We start from the raw sequence: 17805 nt of genomic DNA on the forward strand, positions 1-17805 counted from the left end.
GAACATAAAAAATGAAAATTACCCATTTCTCTGTGCCACCCTATAGATAGATAGATAGATATGAAAGGCACTATAAGATAGATAGATAGATAGATAGATAGATAGATAGATAGATAGATAGATAGATAGGGCACTATATGATAGATAGATAGATAGTGTAGTGGCAGGGTAGGCGAGCATAGGTGAGAGCCTTTATAGATAGACAGATAGACTGCTGCGCCCTCACTACCAGTTAGGACGTCACGATCGATGTCCCATCTGCCCATGCGGTTTAAAACACGGGTTCAGCCTTTTACAAAAAGAAGTCCCCAGGTGGAGCCGACATTCGATGGCAGCTATTAGACGACTGTTTGGATGGCGTGTCATCTCACGCAACAGTGACATTCCAATGTCCCCCCCCCGCCCACCATGAGGTCCCCAGAAAAAGCCAAGTAGATAGATAGATAGCCATAGCTGAACTAAATAGAGGGTTAGGGAGATCGCTGGCATAGATCTTGATGTGATAGATCGAGCAGGCTGTCAGATATGATAGATAGATACACCTTAGCCAATTCCAAATGTGATATAAAATTGACATATGCATTGCATTCGTCATTCCAACAGATGTTTGCTTCAATGCATTAAAGGAATACGGAATTAGGCGGAGTGGTGGCTCTGAGGCTAGGGATCCACACTGGCAAGCGGAAGGTTGTCGGTTCGAATCCCGTAAAATGCCAAAAGGGACTCTGCTCTGTTGGGCCCTTCAGCAATGTCCTTAACCTGCAACTGCTGAGTGCTTTGAGTAGTGAGAGAAGCGCTAAATACATGCAAAGAATTATTATTATTACAGATTACCATCATTAACTACATATGCCGTATGATACATTTCATCATTAAACGCATTTTATAATATGTTTATTTGTGCTTTGAACATAAAAAATGAAAATTACCCATTTCTCTGTAGCCAGATAGATAGATAGATAGATAGACTATATAATAGATAGATAGATAGATAGATAGATAGATAGATAGATAGATGAGAGACTATATAATAGATAGATAGACAGATAGTGTAGTTGGCAGGAATAGATAGATAGATAGATAGATAGATAGATAGATAGATAGATAGATAGTGTAGTTGGCAGGAATAGATAGATAGATAGATAGATAGATAGATAGATAGACTATATAATAGATAGATAGATAGATAGATAGATGAGAGACTATATAATAGATAGATAGATAGACAGATAGATAGATAGATAGACTATATAATAGATAGATAGACAGATAGATAGATAGATGAGAGACTATATAATAGATAGATAGATAGATAGTGTAGTTGGCAGGATTAGATAGATAGTGTCATGGCGGAATATTGTCACCAGAAGGCTTTTTACCTGAAAATGAAGGCTGTTAGGACTCAGGATTGGCAAACAGAGTTTTAAAGCTTTATTGCAATAAAACAACACAAATAAAAACGAGGACTCAACCCAATACGGCCAAATTGAGCTGAACCCTGAACAGTTCACAGCTCAAAACTGATGTAGTCATTTCTTATCACTCCGACCTCGCTCAGTTAGCTCATTTGCTGTTTTCCTCCGACTCCCCTCTGCACCTGCCTGGCCAGTTTCTCGTGTTCTCATGGGAGCCATCATTATCTCCTGACTTTCCCTGCAGCTGGCCTCTGGTATTTCACGGTCTATTGTCCATTGTTTAGTTTCTGTTTTTCTCATTCCTTTCACTGGCCAAGGCCGGCACAGACATTCTCTCTCTCTCTCTCTCTCTCTCTCTCTTCCATTTATGGGCTTCCCTCTCATCACTTCCTCTTATCTCGGACTTTCAAGCCAGTTTGTCTGATGCCCAAAGCTAAACTTTAATTAAAAAGAAATATGGCGTGTGCTTTTATCTAATCATTTGTTTGGCATGCTTGATTTGGCTTAGTTTCTGCTCTAAAGCTAATTTCTAATATATTCTTCTAGATTTATTTATGCTAGTGCTTGAATATACTAATTTTGTTATTTTCCAAACTTACATATCTCTGACCTTGGCAGCAATGCCTTTTGCTGTTCTGCTGATTCACTATTCTAGCTGGTTTCTTACATGCCTACCAGAGCCATTTTTTCTGTGGTATCGCTCCTCAGCTTCACGGCCTTGAACACAGGAGTTCTCATTCCTCCTCTTCCTGACCTTGGGTAGTTTCTGTGCGTCATCCTTGACTTATTCTATCCTTACTGGTAATCTTCCTTTTTTAGTAGAAAATGCAATATGTCTGATTTTTTTGTTAACTATTTGCTTGATTTATCTTATTTGCTTACCATTCTAATGTATGCTTAATCTAATGTTTTAGAAGCTTTTAATTACTTTATGGCTATTTATGTTAATATGCTATTTATGCTAATATAGAAATTTATTTCTATGATAGATACTTTATTAATCCCAAGAGGAAATTCCCATACTCCAGCAGCAACATACTAATAAAGAACATTTTTAAATTAAAGAGTGATAACAATGCAGGTATAACAGACAATAACTTTGTATAATGTTAACGTTTACCTCCCCCAGGTGGAATTGAAAAGTCTCATTGTGTGGGGTCTCCTCAGTCTGTCAGTGGAGCAGGACGGTGACAGCAGTCTGTCTGTCAGTGAAGATTGAGTGGCACTGCTCATCACTTGTCCCATACAGTCCCCACAGTGAAGCATGGCGGTGGCAGCATCATGCTGTGGGGGTGTTTTTCAGCTGCAGGGACAGGACGACTGGTTGTAATCGAGGGAAAGATGAATGCGGCCAAGTACAGGGATATCCTGGACAAAAACCTTCTCCAGGGTGCTAACGACCTCAGACTGGGCTGAAGGTTTACCTTCCAACAAGACAATGACCCTAAGCACACAGCTAAAATAACGAAGGAGTGGCTTCACAACAACTCTGTGACTGTTCTTGAATGGCCCAACCAGAGCCCTGACTTAAACCCAATGGAGCATCTCTGGAGAGACCTAAAGATGGCTGTCCACCAACGTTTACCATCCAACCTGACAGAACTGGAGAGGATCTGCAAGGAGGAATGGCAGAGGATCCCCAAATCCAGGTGTGAAAACTTGTTGCATATATATATATATATATATATATATATAGAGAGAGAGACTCTATATATATAATTGTGCAATGTTAGCCAGTATTAAAATGATACTTTTTAAAGTTGTTCAACTTATCATTTATACTTCTACAAACAGAATGTAAAGTCAAGTGACAATACTTATTTGCTCTGCGGCAACATTACAAAGGGAACTTTATTAAAGGGGAGGCAGCACGGTGGCGCAGTGCTTCGCAGTTGGTGTAACCAGAATAAAAGTTTAATGTCACTGTGCTCTGTACAAAAATTATTTTATAAATCCACTCGCATGTACTGGCCTGGTCAAAGGTAGCACACAGGGGCTCTCAGCATTTAGAATTGCTGGGTCAAGCATAGGACAAGACAGCTGGAGGAATGTAGAGTCAGCCTAAAGACAGGTGTTTACTATTTTGTCTTCTGTTATAAGAAACTCTTCTTTCCTTGTCTGGAAATGGACTATTTGCCGACGTGGGGGCCGGCGCATGGAGAAGACAGTATAAAAAGACTGCGGCCAAACACTTTGAAGCCGATGGACGGATGGGTGTTATCGTCATTTGTCCTGAAAGGCCTTCCAGCACAGTGAGCGAAAATGGCAGACTGTATAGATCGAGATCCCACCTTGGTATTGTCATGCTATTATGGCTTCCCGTCTGTTATGCTGCGTAAATCATCAGTAAAGAAAGCTACGTTATTTTCTCCTATGTGATTTCTTACCACCGTATCACTATGGGAGAGGTATCGCCTTTTAATATCATATCTATAAAGTTTTTGGTTAGTTAAAACAAAAGAACTTATTCCAACTAGGGAGCTAGCGGCCCCTAAAGGAACAGTTGGGAGACCTGGGTTCACTTCCCGGGTCCTCCCTGTGTCTGCGTGGGTTTCATCCCCCAATCCAAAGACATGCAGGTTAGGTGTATTGATGATCCTAAATTGTGCCTAGTGTGTGTGTGGCCTGTGGTGGGCTGGCACCCTGCCCGGGGTTTGTTTCCTGCCTTGCGACCTGTGTTGGCTGGGATTGGCTCCAGCAGACCCCCGTGACCATGTAGTTAGGATATAGCGGGTTGGATAATGGATGGGTGGATGGATATTAAACTTAGGCCTACACACTCGCACAGTTGTTCTGCTCTTACTTCACACTTGGCAGGTTTTGGATTGCACTGCCTGAACTTTCTGCAGTGTGGATTCCATTGTGCTTCTGAAGAAGGCGGTTACTGGAGAATCTTTTGCCACATTCAGAACAGCTATGAGTCTTACTGACATGAATTATTTTATGACTGCGAAGGCTACGGCCATTTGGAAATTGTTTACCACATTCAGGACAACAATATGGCTTCTCGTGAGTGTGGATTTTGAGGTGCCGTCGAAGGCGGTATATGTCTGAGAATCTCTTCCCACATTCAGAACAACAATGAGGCTTCTCTCCAGTGTGAATGCTGAAATGGCTGTGAAGAGCACTCTTCCGTGAAAACCGTTTGCCACATTCCAAACAACAGTGAGGCTTCTCGCAGGTGTGACTTTGGATGTGTTTCTCAAGTTGACTTGCTTTTAAGAACCACCTGCTGCATTGGGTACAACTGTAAGGTTTCTCTCCAGTATGAATGCACAAGTGGAGTTTAAGACGGCTTAATCTTGAGAATCCTCTCCCACAAACAGAACAGCAATGAGGTTTTTCTCTGGTGTGAGTTTTCATATGTTCCTGAAGATGACTATTATAGAAAAAGCGTTTGCCACACTCAGAACAGCAACAAGGCTTATCTCCAGTGTGAATTTTCAAGTGGGTTTTAAAGTTGCTTCTCTTTAAAAATCTCTTCCCACACTCAGAACAGCAATATGGCTTCTCTCCAGTATGAGTTTGCTTGTGCTGCTGAAGAGTGCCCATTGCTGAGAATCTCTTCCCGCACTCAGTACAGCAATGTGGTTTCTCTCCGTTATGAGCTCTTACATGTCTGTCAAGTGTACACTTCTGTGAGAATCGTTTTCCACATTCCGAACAGCAAAAAGGCTTTTCTCCAGAGTGGATTCTTGCGTGGATCTGGAGGTTGCTCAAATGCGAGAATCGTTTGCCACATATAGAACAGGGGTAAGGTTTTTCTCCAGTGTGGATTCTCATATGGCTCCGGAGACTGGTTATTCTCGCGAATCGTTTGCCACATGCTTGACAGCCGTAGGGTTTCTCTCCCGTGTGAATTCGCTTGTGATTTTTGAGATTGGAGTGTCTTGAAAACACTTTGTCACATTCAGAGCAGGAAAACAGCTTCTTTTTCCTATGAATCAGCTTAAGATCTTCACTGTCAGATTTGTTTTTGAAGGTTTTTATGCACCGTTTGCTATTAGACAAAACCTCTTCATTGGTGTTACACGTTTGTTGTTGGTCCCCGTTGATGGGATCCATCTGGGTTTGTTTACCAGCTGAACAAGAGCCGTATTGCAAAGAGGCCACTGCCAAATTCTCCGATCCTCTTGTTGAATTCCTCATCTTCTCGTTGCCCTGTCTGTACTGAGAAGGATGAGCAAATGAAGATGGGGAGGAGCTGCCATTATCCTGTACATCTGAAATAACATAAATAGTACAGTTATTATTTTTACATAAATAATAATGAAAAAGAGACAGGTGGTACACTGGTTGCTGCCTTACACCTCAGCTCAATTTCAGGTCTATCCAGTGTGGAAATGGACTCTGCAGGTTTTCCTGCTGTCTGTTCAATTTCTCCTTTTCCACTCCTATCCTACGCATGAGTCTGCTGTGCTAAACATTGTCTGGAGTGACTGCTTGTGGATGTTTGTGACACCCCGTACCTGGCAGTGGACTGGCATCACTTCTCAGGTTGACTCAAACTCTACCAAATAAGAAAATGGATGAATGTGATCTAAGAAGTGGTGCAGGTGAAGTGCGTCTGTCCAGTGGATTCAAATAAATTCAAGCTCAAGCCTCTCCAGCTGATCCTCTCTCTAACTATTTCTTATTGTTAATGGCTTTTATCAAGTCCATTTTATTCAAGTGATGCCCCCAAACTGTGACTGTGAATTGGCTCTGGGATGGAGTTGAACCTCATCCAGGACTAAACACAATGCTGTTAGGATACACTCTGACCTTCTGTGTGTGACCCTGAATTGAACCAAACACGTTCGAGAATATTAGGGTATGTCACATGTTTATTATAGTCCTAAGTGGAGACCGAATCATCGAGCCCACAGGTGTATGTTACACCAGAAGAGCGTGAGGATACCATACAGTCACGGCCTAAACGTTCTGAGAAGGACCCAAGTGTTGGTGTTCCCCACGTTTGCTGGTTCAGTGTTTTTAGATCTTTGTGTCAGATGTTTCTCTGGTGTACTGAAGCAGAATGACGAGCAGTTCACTTTTAAAGGCATTTATGGACAACTAGCTGAAGCCTGCTGTGTAAGAATAGAAACGGAAAACGGTGAGAAAGGAATTCAGAAATCAAGAAGAAATAAATACTTCATGAAAGACGCAGGTGTGAATAGGTGTTTTGGTGGAGACGACAGATAATGAGTCGAAAGATCTAACCCTTTAAAAAGCCACGTACAACTGACCGGGGCTGAAGACTACTTGTTAGAATTATTGTGGGTATGAGGAAGGCCGCGCTTCTGAAATTCGATTACGTAAATATAATCAATAACCACCTCAAAAAGATGTTGTTGTAGAATGTCTCAAAGTAATTCCTGTAGCTTAATCCAAAAGACTCGTACGACAATATCAGGTCTGTGCTCCGGTCTTTGGGTATCCGACAGTGCGTGTAGAATTTCCGGCCAAGCGGGATTACATGTGAAAGTGATAAATAAATGAGGTTGTCCGAATTTACGTACTATGGCCATGGCATCCTGCTAGTTTTGTTGCATGTATCTTGGACTTCCTAGAGATGTGGACGGTAATACGATCATTTTGCCAACTCGTACATTGTTATTTTTAGCGTTTTCTTGCAGCGCGTCTGACAGTCCTTTGTATTGTTCCACGCTCAGATCTTGTTGATGTAATCTGAGATAATTGAGACGCGCGCCCACAGTTTTAACATACTCATCTATGACGTACTGGAATTGTTCGCCGCAGGAGTGCAAAATACTAAATGTATTCCTCATTGTTAATCTGTACACGTAAAATTGGCACTGAGTAAGCCTTATTCGCTTGGCGGTTTTCTTTATCGGGAACATGTTGTAAATCTTTGTGCCAGCCAATGTCTCCGTAAGGGAATAAAAGTGGGTAAACCATAGGATCGGAATTCATATTCAGCGTGGAAATCTGTTTACAGGAGTTGCCTATGGGACAGATACAAATCGATTTCATGCATGTGTTTGTATGATTTAGTGAAGGGGTTGATGGTTCTGAGCATGGAATCTAGCTGGAGAAGTACATCTTCGCCTAATGCAGAGTTTGCTTTATTTTGCAAGCGTACTTCAGAAGCTTGGAGAGAAATGCCGTGTCGGCTGCGTGGGGGCGGGGCCGGTTTTTGAAGAGGAGCTGCTGGCAGCAAGGGGAGGGGTTTGGAAGAGGACGAATAGGAATCGAGAAATGTTCTGTTGGCTGCGTGTGGGCGGGAATGGTTTTTGAAGAGGAGCTGCTGGTAGCAAGGGGAGGGGTTTGGAAGAGGACGAATAGGAATCGAGAAATACTGTGTCGGCTGCGTGTGGGCGGGAATGGTTTTTGAAGAGGAGCTGCTGGTAGCAAGGGGAGGGGTTTGGAAGAGGACGAATAGGAATCGAGAAATGCTGTGTCGGCTGCATGTGGGTGGGACTGGTTTTGAGGTGGAAGCAGGACGTACCAGAAAAGAAATATATATAAGAGATTCCATGACGTTTATGTGCAGAGTCCACATTTGCAGCGTTGGCCCTTCTTTCTTTTCCAGTTCGCCCCAGAAGGCCTGCAATCTCAATTTCTGGGCCCAATCCTGACTGATGGCAGCTGCCCATTCTTGCAGAATCAGAATTTGAGGGTTTTTGTTTGTCCACCCGCCTCTTGAGGATTGACCACAAGTTCTCAGTGGGCAGTTTCCTAGCCATGGACCCCAAATTTTGTTCCCCAAGCCACTTAGTTGCCTTATGGCCCAGTGCTCCATCATGCTGGATTGTTCATTGTTGGTCACAAAACTGTTCTGGGATGATTGGGAGAAGTTGCTCTCACAAGATGTTGTGGTCCCGTTCTCCATTCCTGGCTGTGTTCTTAAGGCCAAATTGGGAGTAAGAAGCAACCCCACATGACATGAATGGTCTCAGGATGCCAGACACGGGACTGATGGTAGCGCCGTTCAGCTTTTCTTCTCAAACAATCAGAAAGGGGAGACAATGACTTGACCCCAGCAGTCCAATCCCCCTTCTTTGCTGCCCTTTTTGACACCCACCAGGCCATCCTCCAAAAGTCTCAACGCCTCACTCACACCTGCCTGCTGCCATTCCTGAGCAAGCTCTGCACTGGTGGTGCCCCATCAGTCCCGTGTCAGGCCAACAACAGTAAAGCGTCCGGAGATCATTCATGTCACGTGGGGTTGCTTCTCACTCCCAATTCGGCCTAAAAACACAGAAATGAATAAAGAATGGGACCAAAACATCCTCCGAGAGCAACGTCTCCCAACCATCCCAGAACAGTTTGGTGACCAACAATTGTCGGGGCATATGATGCACCAGAGGTTGTCACCTTGAAACAAAGCTCTAGGAGTTGGAGGAGAAGCAAACAGAGTAATCAGCTTTATTACAATTAACAATCACGTGGACTCAACCTAATTAGGCCAAACTGAGCTGAGCCCCTAAGAGGACACACGTCACAGTCCATATCATCATTTCTTATCATCTTCACCTCGCTCCACACAGCTCACTCTCTGCTTAATCTCACTCCTCACTCCAGCTGGTACCTGGAAGGCCCTCTCAGAAACCTCCAATATTTGTCATGGTTTGCCAGTCATTCTCTTTTTCTTGCTTCCTTTATTTCCTACCTGGTTGGTATTCCCCCTTCTCCGACCTCAGGTTGTCTCCATTCGTCATTCTCCCCCTTCTCCGTCCTTTTGGGTTTATTAAATATTGGTGGTTTCACTCTGAGCTCAATTCAATAAAGTAATATGGCATACGTCTTCATTTAACTATTTGCTTGGCATACCTGATTTGTGTTAAAGCTCACATGAAGTTCAATGCTTGTAAGTTTTATATCTACTTATGCTAATATATGAATAAATGACTTTTAATTTTTCCATACAATGAACAATCCAGCATGACAGAGCACTGGGCCATAAGGCAAAAGTGACAACTAAGTGGCTCGGGGGAACAAAATGTGGGGTTCCTTGACTTGTGGTCAATCCTCAATGGTGGAGGATTTGGATAACAACAGCCCACCAATTCTGATTCTACAAGAATGGGGGACCATCAGTCAGGATTTGGGCCCCGAAGTTGATCGACAGACTGCCTGCCAGGGCGAATTGCAGAGAGGGGTCTTGAAAAAGAGAGAGGGGCCAACATAGCAAACATGGACTTCATGGAATTGCCAATAAAAGCCTTTGAAATTATCAACTGCTTGTCATTCTGCTTCAGTCTACCAGAGAAACATCTGACAGCAAGATCTAAAAACACTGAAGGAGCCAACTTGGTGAACACCAACACTTTGGGTCCTTCTCAGAACTTTGGGCCGTGACCGTATGACTCAGCAGACACAGACACCTAAAACTGAATCATCGAATCCGAAGGACGCTATTAGAAAATTCTAGAAGACCGTCCATATTGAATAAACGTGCTCCTAAAACGGAACGGAACTGAGCAATGTCCTTACCAACAGAACATTCTAGAAGTCTGCGAATTTTGAGTAAAGTTGCCCCTGTAGACTTTGCCACACAGCAATGAGAACATAAAGCACAGTCACAGAGCGCACTGCAGCTTCATCAAAATGTCAAATTTCAGTTTTCTGCTTATCGACGGGTCGGCTGCGAAGATTCGACTCTGTGGGCAAAACGACTAAGAAGTCCAACCAGAAGTTCAGTCCGAACCCATCTTGGTGGGCTTTGAACAGAATCACCCGAGTAGCTGGAACTCCACAGAAGTAACAGTTGTTCATTTTCATCAACACGAATACTCTCATTGCACTCCAACTGAGAAATACTCCTTTACGAGACGGAAATCGCTTACTTTACTAAACGGAGCCAAATATGGGCCACTGTAAAAAAACCGCAGCTTTATGTGAGAAGTGCTGGACACTTTGGATTTTTCTTTTCTTCCGTTCGCCCAAACGTAACGTTTATGTCAGATGTTGTTAGGAATCAGGCCCTCACTTTATGTTCATCTCTCATTTCCAGATACCCCCACCAGACTTTGTTCCTGCTATCTCTTTCACATCTTTTCCACGTAACGGCATCACTTACTTATTCCTGCATCCAACGATATCATCATCTCTGGGGTGTTTGACTTTGCAGGTGAAAATATTACATTACCTCTTTGAGGGCTGAATGTTTTTTCCAAAAAAAACGCAGTTTTCTGAATAGCACCCAAAGCAAGGGTCTCCCACATAAATCAACCCGAAATATCAGTTGCTGGGTATTGCGGCCACCTGTTCACAGTCTTTTGTGGAACGGAATGCATACGGGTGGCATGACGGCTGGCAGGAACGCATGGCAGGCTGGCTGTCAGGCTGTCTTCGCATAACAAGGGCCAGGAAAAGCAGTCGCAGCCACAGCACAACACACTCTGGTTTGTACCTCGTGTCACTATGAGTGGCAGTCTTCATCCACACAAACGTGTGTCGGGACCACACGATCAGCGGATGCTGGTACCTCACTTTCGTTTTTGATCTCGATCTCCAGGTCCCTTGCACCAGAATCGGAGTCCGACAGGTCCAATTCAGCGATAATATACAAAACGTCGTCCATGGAGTAGTTTGCTTTGTGTGGTCGCGTCGATCTCTCGCCAGACGTCGATGCCATTTTTTTTTCGTTGTTTGCTCTTCACTACGCCCACAAGGGCAGGGAATCTCAGTCAAACCAATGAAGCTAACTTTCCTTCCAACAAAGAGAGTCGAATTAAAACGCAACGGCGAATTTTGTCACCGTTTGCTTAATGCTCTCAGCCTCTCCTGCTGACAGAAGTAGACATCCGCCCTGAAAGAGTTAGGCCTTGTTCACACGGGCGTTAAAATCGAGCGTTTTTGCGTTCAGAAGGCGTCCGTGAGCGGATCAAGCGCAGAGTGTTTTCTACACGTAGGAGTCAATGAGAGTGTTCACACGGGCTTTGGTGACGGCGTTTGTCCGCAGCGCTTATACGCATCAAAAACGTTGCATGCAGCTTTTTCTTGGCGTTCAAAACTCAACGAACGCAAGGAAACCGCTTCTAGTTCGTTTTCTGCGCGTCTATTTTACGCTTCGGAGTACCGGATATATATTTTCATATTGCTTATTTTATTTTATTGTCTCATGTAATTTGTAAACCATGAACCTATTAATTTATGTTCTAATATAATATTTGATAACGATTATGTGGGGGGGGCAATCCATTTGGGGGGGGGTGTCATTTCAGTGCATAACACCGGTGTAAGCGCACACTCGACTGCTGTTTCCTTACCTCAAAGTGACAAGTAGTCTCTCTTCGGGGCTAACACCAAGTCGCATATTGGTTGATCGGCGTGCAATGTGGCACTGCACCAGCTGCAGCAGACAATCAAAAGTGGTAACCGACATCCGACAGTAATTAAAATTTTCGCATTTCTTCATAATTCTTCATTGTGATATTATCGAAGGCAGCACTTTCTCAGTCCTTCTAGTTAGGACTTTGGAGAGTATCTTAACATCATTATTCGGAAGTGAGATTGGTCTGTATGATGCACTTTGTAATAAGTCCTTATTTTATTTAGTAAAGACGGTAATTAACGCTTGGCAAAAAGTTTGAGGCAGAATTGCATTGTTTGTAGCTTCTGTGAATGTTGCTAATCGAAGGAGAGCTAACTGAGTGGAGAATTTCTCATAAAATTCTTCAGGGTAGCCATCAGGACCTGCTGCTTTCCCACCCTGAAGTGAGTTTATAGCATCAAGTAGTTCTGATAGCGCCAGAGGTTTACCCAATTCCTCTGCATTAAGATGATCTATTTGTGGTGTCTGGAGTGCATCCACAAATGTATTAAATTGTGTGTGGTCTTCTTTAAACTCAGTAGAATATAAGGTTTTATAGTAGTCTCTTAACATTATATTTTTTATGGTCAATAATTTTGTCTCGGCGGCGCAGTGGGTAGCACTGCTGTCTCGCAGTATGGAGACTTGTGGGTCTGTAGGTTAGGTGCACTGGTGATCCTAAACTGTCCCGTGTGTGTGTGTGTGTGTGTGTGTGTGTGTGTGTGTATGTATGTGTGTGACCTGCCCGGGGTTTGTTTCCTGTGTTGGCTGGGATTGGCTCCAGCAGACCCCCGTGACCCTGTAGCTAGGATATAGTGGGTTAATTAATGGATGGATGGATAATTTTGTCTCCGTTTGTGTTGGTGATTGCCTTGTGAACTTCCTGCTTGTGGATTTGCTGAGCTAAGAGCTTATTAGCTTTCTCTCCATGTTCATAGTAATGATGTCTTGATTTATAAATTAGTTGTTCAGTTTCTTTAGTTGTTAAGAGATTAAGCTCTGAATGCAGAGCCTCTCTTTCCCTATGAAGAGCCTCACTTGGACACCTGGCATGCTCTTCATCTTTTCTAGTAATTTCGCTGGTTAGCTCTGATACCTTATTGGTTTCAAATCACTTACTTATTCCAAAGCTCCCCTCCGACTTCTGCTCTTCTCCTTCCTTCCAGTCTCCCCCAGCGATTTTCTCCCCAGATATCTCGGATTTCACTTCCACAGAGTTCTGCCACATTGCTGGTTGCCCCATATCGGCGGCCCAGGGCTGCAAACTCCAATGAGCCTTTTCACAAGGTTCCCGCTTGAAGACATTCTCAAGTTTGTGTCTTTGCAGGTCGAGATAATCTGCCCAGGCCTCCGAATGCTCAGCTTTCACCTCGGCAGCCTCCCCCATGGGCTCCTCCTTTATAAAATCTGAAACCCTTCCTTCACAGCCCTCCCACTTCACGTGCAGATCACCCAGTGGGCCCCACTCCCATTCCTCCTGTTTAATGGTCACCAGTCTTGGATGCAAGTTGTCCTCTGTGGTGGAGGCCATGCTTTTGTGTCAAACTCTTACTCTGCTCACGGGGACAGCCCTGGCCCTTACTAGATGGCACTTTTTATCTGTTAAAATAAAAAAAAAATAAAAAAAAGGTTACAATTACTTCATAATCAAAATCAAAACGGTGGCAGAGCACATTTCAGGGTTATCTTAAAAACCTGTTCTATAAACACAGAAAATGGCCAACAAAGTTTTAAGGAGAGATCTGAAATGCTGTGAGCCTTTCATGTTAACCAAAGAAACTCTCAGCACCTTTGGACTGAAAATGTACTTGACATGGAGACCGAGTACTTCAGATCGAGACAAAGCCAAGGGCACAGAAAGGGGGACACATTTCAAAAATCTGGGAACTTTGTGAACCAATCAATGCATACGGAAAGCAAACGGTCCGATCGCACAACTTAAATTTGACCTGAACTGAGGCCACGACTTCAAAAAGGCTCATCCTGTGGTGCTCCAGAAGTTCAGCGTTCCCTCTAAAGTGCACGATGGGTGTAATCTGTGCCACAGAGGACTTCTGAAATGCCGCGCAGCTGCTGCCACCACGTCGCCCAGCCGCTCACGCCCTTCACACTTTGGTAATGCAGTCGTGGCTCCCGAAACTCCACTGGGGGGACCCCACACAACGTAACGATACACCACATCTCAATGACACGTTTGCACATTCACTGATTTGTCGGACACCTTTATACCCCCAATTTGAGAAGAGGCAGGTAAGTGACTTGCTCAGGGTCACACAGTGGTGTCAGCAGTGGGATTTATACAATACAATTTGTTTGCTGTACAGCCCAAAAATCACACAAGGTGTGCCGCAATGGGCTTTAACAGGCCCTGCCTTTGGACAGCACCCCCACCCAGCCTGGAAAAATGGAAGAAACTTTGGGAAAGGTAGTTCAGAGAGAGTCCCCATGCAGTGGGTGTCAAAAGGAAAGGGGGAGCAATACAATACAATACAATACAATACAATACAATACACAGAACAGAACCACAAGTAATCCTCAATGCAATGTAATAGCGCAATAGAAATAATACAAGTACACAGCAGAATTCAACAGTAGAGGACATCCCATAATAGGATTTGGTGGATTTGAAACCACCAGCTCAGGGTTTGAAGTCCAAAGTCTTAACCACTACACCACGCTGTCTGCATATCTGTCTAGGTATTATCCAGCACCTTTTCTGTCTCTCTTATCTTTTCCTAAATGTCAATCTGACGCTTTGTAATTTACCTTACATAAAAGGTGGCCCCCCCCAACCCCCCAATTTCAGCTCAGGCAGGTGAAGTGGCTTGCTTATGGGTCATACAGTGGTGTCAGAAGTGGGATTTGAGACTTCCAACTCAGAATCTGAAGCCCAAAGTCTTAACCACTACAGTGCACGATCGATCGATCGATAGATAGATACTTTATTACTCCCAAGGGGAAATGTACATACCCCAGCAGCAGCATACTGATAAAGAACAATATTAAATTAAAGAGTGATAACAATGCAGGTATAACAGACAATAACTTTGTATAACGTTAACGTTTGTTAACGTTTACGTCCCCGGGTGGAACTGAAGAGTCGCATAGTGTGGGGTCTCCTCAGTCTGTCAGTGGAGCAGGATGGTGACAGCAGTCTGTCGCTGAAGCTGCTCCTGTCTGGAGATGATCCTGTTCAGTGGATTCTCCATGATTGACAGGAGTCTGCTCAGCGCCCGTCGCTCTGCCACGGATGTCAGACTGTCCAGCTCTGTGCCTACAATAGAGCCTGCCTTCCTCACCAGTTTGTCCAGGCGTGAAGCGTCCATCTTCTTTATGCTGCCTCCCCAGCACACCACCGTGTAGAAGAGGGTGCTCGCCACAACTGTCTGGTAGAAAATATGCAGCATCTTATTGCAGATGTTGAAGGACGGCATCCAGTAGGATTTGAACCCACAACCTCAGAGTTGGAGCTTTAACCACTGCACCATACTGCCAACATAGCTATCAAGATATTATATAGTGCCTTTCCTATCTGTTATATTATTGCTTAATATTAGACTGACGCTTTGCCTTGGAGAGGCAAAAATATATATATAAATAAATATATATATACATATATACATCATACCAGAGAATCTTATTTCTCACCATCTCAGAGTCCTTCAGGTGTCTTTTAGCAAACTCCAAGATAGAACTTTTTGGCCTCAATTCTAAGTGGTATGTGTGGAGACAACCAGGCACTGCTCATCACTTGTCCCATACAGTCCCCACAGTGAAGCATGGCGGTGGCAGCATCATGCTGTGGGGTGTTTTTCAGCTGCAGGAAAAGGACGACTGGTTGCAATCGAGGGAAAGATGAATGCGGCCAAGTACAGGGATATTGTGGACAAAAACCTTCTCCAGAGTGCTAAGGACCTCAGACTGGGCCAAAGGTTTACCTTCCAACAAGACAATGACCCTAAGCACACAGCTAAAATAATGAAGGAGTGGCTTCACAACAACTCTGTGACTGTTCTTGAATGGCCCAGCCAGAGCCCTGACTTAAACCCAATGGAGCATCTCTGGAGAGACCTAAAAATGGCTGTCCACCAACGTTTACCATCCAACCTGACAGAACTGGAGAGGATCTGCAAGGAGGAATGGCAGAGGATCCCCAAATCCAGGTGTGAAAAACTTGTTGCATCTTTCATAAGACGACTCGTGGCTGTATGAGCTCAAAAGGGGGCTTCTACTAAATACTGAGCAAAGGGTCCGAATACTTAGGACCAGGTGATAGTTCAGTTTGTCTTTTTTAATAAATCTGCAACAATTTCAAAAATTCTTTTTTTGTCTGTCAATATGGGGTGCTGTGTGTTCATTAATGAGGAAAAAAATTAATTTGAATGATTTTAGCAAAGGGCTGCAAAATAACAAAGAGTGAAAAATTGAAGGGGGTCTGAATATTTTTCATACCCCCACTGTATATACACATACATATACACACACTTTCAGGGGTCATGAACTGCATTTGCTGTTATTACAGCATATGTAAATCTGGAAGTGCAAATTACATTTTTGCATTACCGCCCAGCACAATTTAAAGAGGTAGTACTGGTCGCCTGGACTTGAGGACGTCACTTCCCCCGGCCGACTTTACAACTGCCATGTTTGCCTGTGCGTTTCTTCTATGGTTGGATTGAAGTCTGTTGAGACCCGTTTTCATGTGAACCAGACGGTCATCTTTGGTGACCTATTTCAAGTATTCCGTCGACTGCCCCCCAAAGCCTTTTCCTGTGTTTGTTGAATCCTTTCACAACACATTTAAAATACAAATAGTGGATACATTTCTAAAGTTTTTTTGTGGTCATTCAAGTTGTTAAAAGGAAACTGGTAAATGTTACATTTATTTTTAAATAATTTAATTATTTTAAATAAATTCATTTACATTTAGAAAAAAAAATGTATCATGAACATGGAGCACATTTGAAAAACCTTGACTTTGTGTAACCGTGAGCAAGCCCTTTCTCGTTTCTGAACTATTTTTTTTTTTTTAGCTCAAACCACTTGTATCTGAAATGTAGTAAGTGGCCTTGGATGAAGAAGTCAGTCAATTTAGTAGTAAATGCAAAAAAAAAAAAAAAAGTTTTTTTTAAGAGCAAGTGAATAAGCTGCATTGACCAACTTTTGAACTTCTTCACTCCCTAAGTGACACCACGAGTCAAGTGATGACGTTCAGTGACCATTTTAAATTATTCTCGTGCCTCGCCCCAAGCATTCCTCTCTCTCAATTGAACTAACTCTTGCACTAAGCGTTTACACCTAAGGAATCGATTCCCGGTTTTGAATGATAACAGCTGTTTCAGGTTCAAGCCTCCGAATGTGGAGTTTGCATGTTCTCTCTGTGTGCTTGTGGGAATCTTGCTGCAGTTTTGGTGGACTGACTTTGCTCCATCGCTCCTGCTGCTCATTGTGAGTGCGTGAGTGAGTGAGTGAGTGAGTGAGAAATAGCGCCCTCTTCTGGAGTTTATCTACCTTGTTCTTGTTACGACAGGCTCCCGCAATGTTTGTTTTGGATAAGCGAGCTTGGAAAAAGAACAGTTTATTATTATTATTATTAACAATGGGTTTGTTTCTCACGCTTCTCTTTTAGTAATATTCATATGAGGAATACGCTTGAAAAGAAACATTTACATTTTCTTAATTATATGGACACTTTTACTGTACTTGTCTCTATCACTCCGCTGTAAGAACAGGATATTAATCGTTTTCCACGGGCCCAGTCCAGTACCGATTTTCGTCCAGTACTGAATTAAAAGAGTTTAAGAACCCATATTTTATAAGATAAGAATAATGTAATAACACACCAAGCCCAAGTCGGAAAATCCCCCCTCAGCACATCAACCCCCGTAATGGACAATAAACGTGTCGATGGACGAGTCAGCCATTCGGGGCGCTCACTCCAAACCAACGTAAAGGCAGACAAAACTTTGCAAACTTGAGCGGCTCACGCACCCGTCTATACCCGTTACGTCGCGTTGCCCTACACCGCGGACGCTTCCCACCCGTACGCGATTTCCTCTCACCTGCCGCACTTTACTTTCTTTTCTTGGTGTGCGAAGTTCGGACTCTCGTGTCGACTGAGGAGCGGGA

The 17805-nt window shown here is 43.5% G+C and overlaps 1 protein-coding gene across 1 annotated transcript; it reads right to left on the reverse strand.

Annotated features, from left to right (window-relative positions):
• Positions 1-4107: 4107 nt before the first annotated feature.
• LOC120528231 (gastrula zinc finger protein XlCGF57.1-like) lies at positions 4108-17805 on the reverse strand. The gene is made up of 3 exons (XM_039752347.1): positions 17739-17805; positions 12796-13275; positions 4108-5638 (listed from the first exon to the last, which is right to left on the reverse strand). Exons 2-3 carry the CDS (start codon positions 13205-13207, stop codon positions 4215-4217), a joined length of 1836 nt encoding a protein of 611 aa, XP_039608281.1. The 5' UTR covers positions 13208-13275; positions 17739-17805; the 3' UTR covers positions 4108-4214.

This window comes from Polypterus senegalus, chromosome 4, assembly GCF_016835505.1.
Source record: "Polypterus senegalus isolate Bchr_013 chromosome 4, ASM1683550v1, whole genome shotgun sequence".
NCBI lineage: Eukaryota > Metazoa > Chordata > Cladistia > Polypteriformes > Polypteridae > Polypterus > Polypterus senegalus.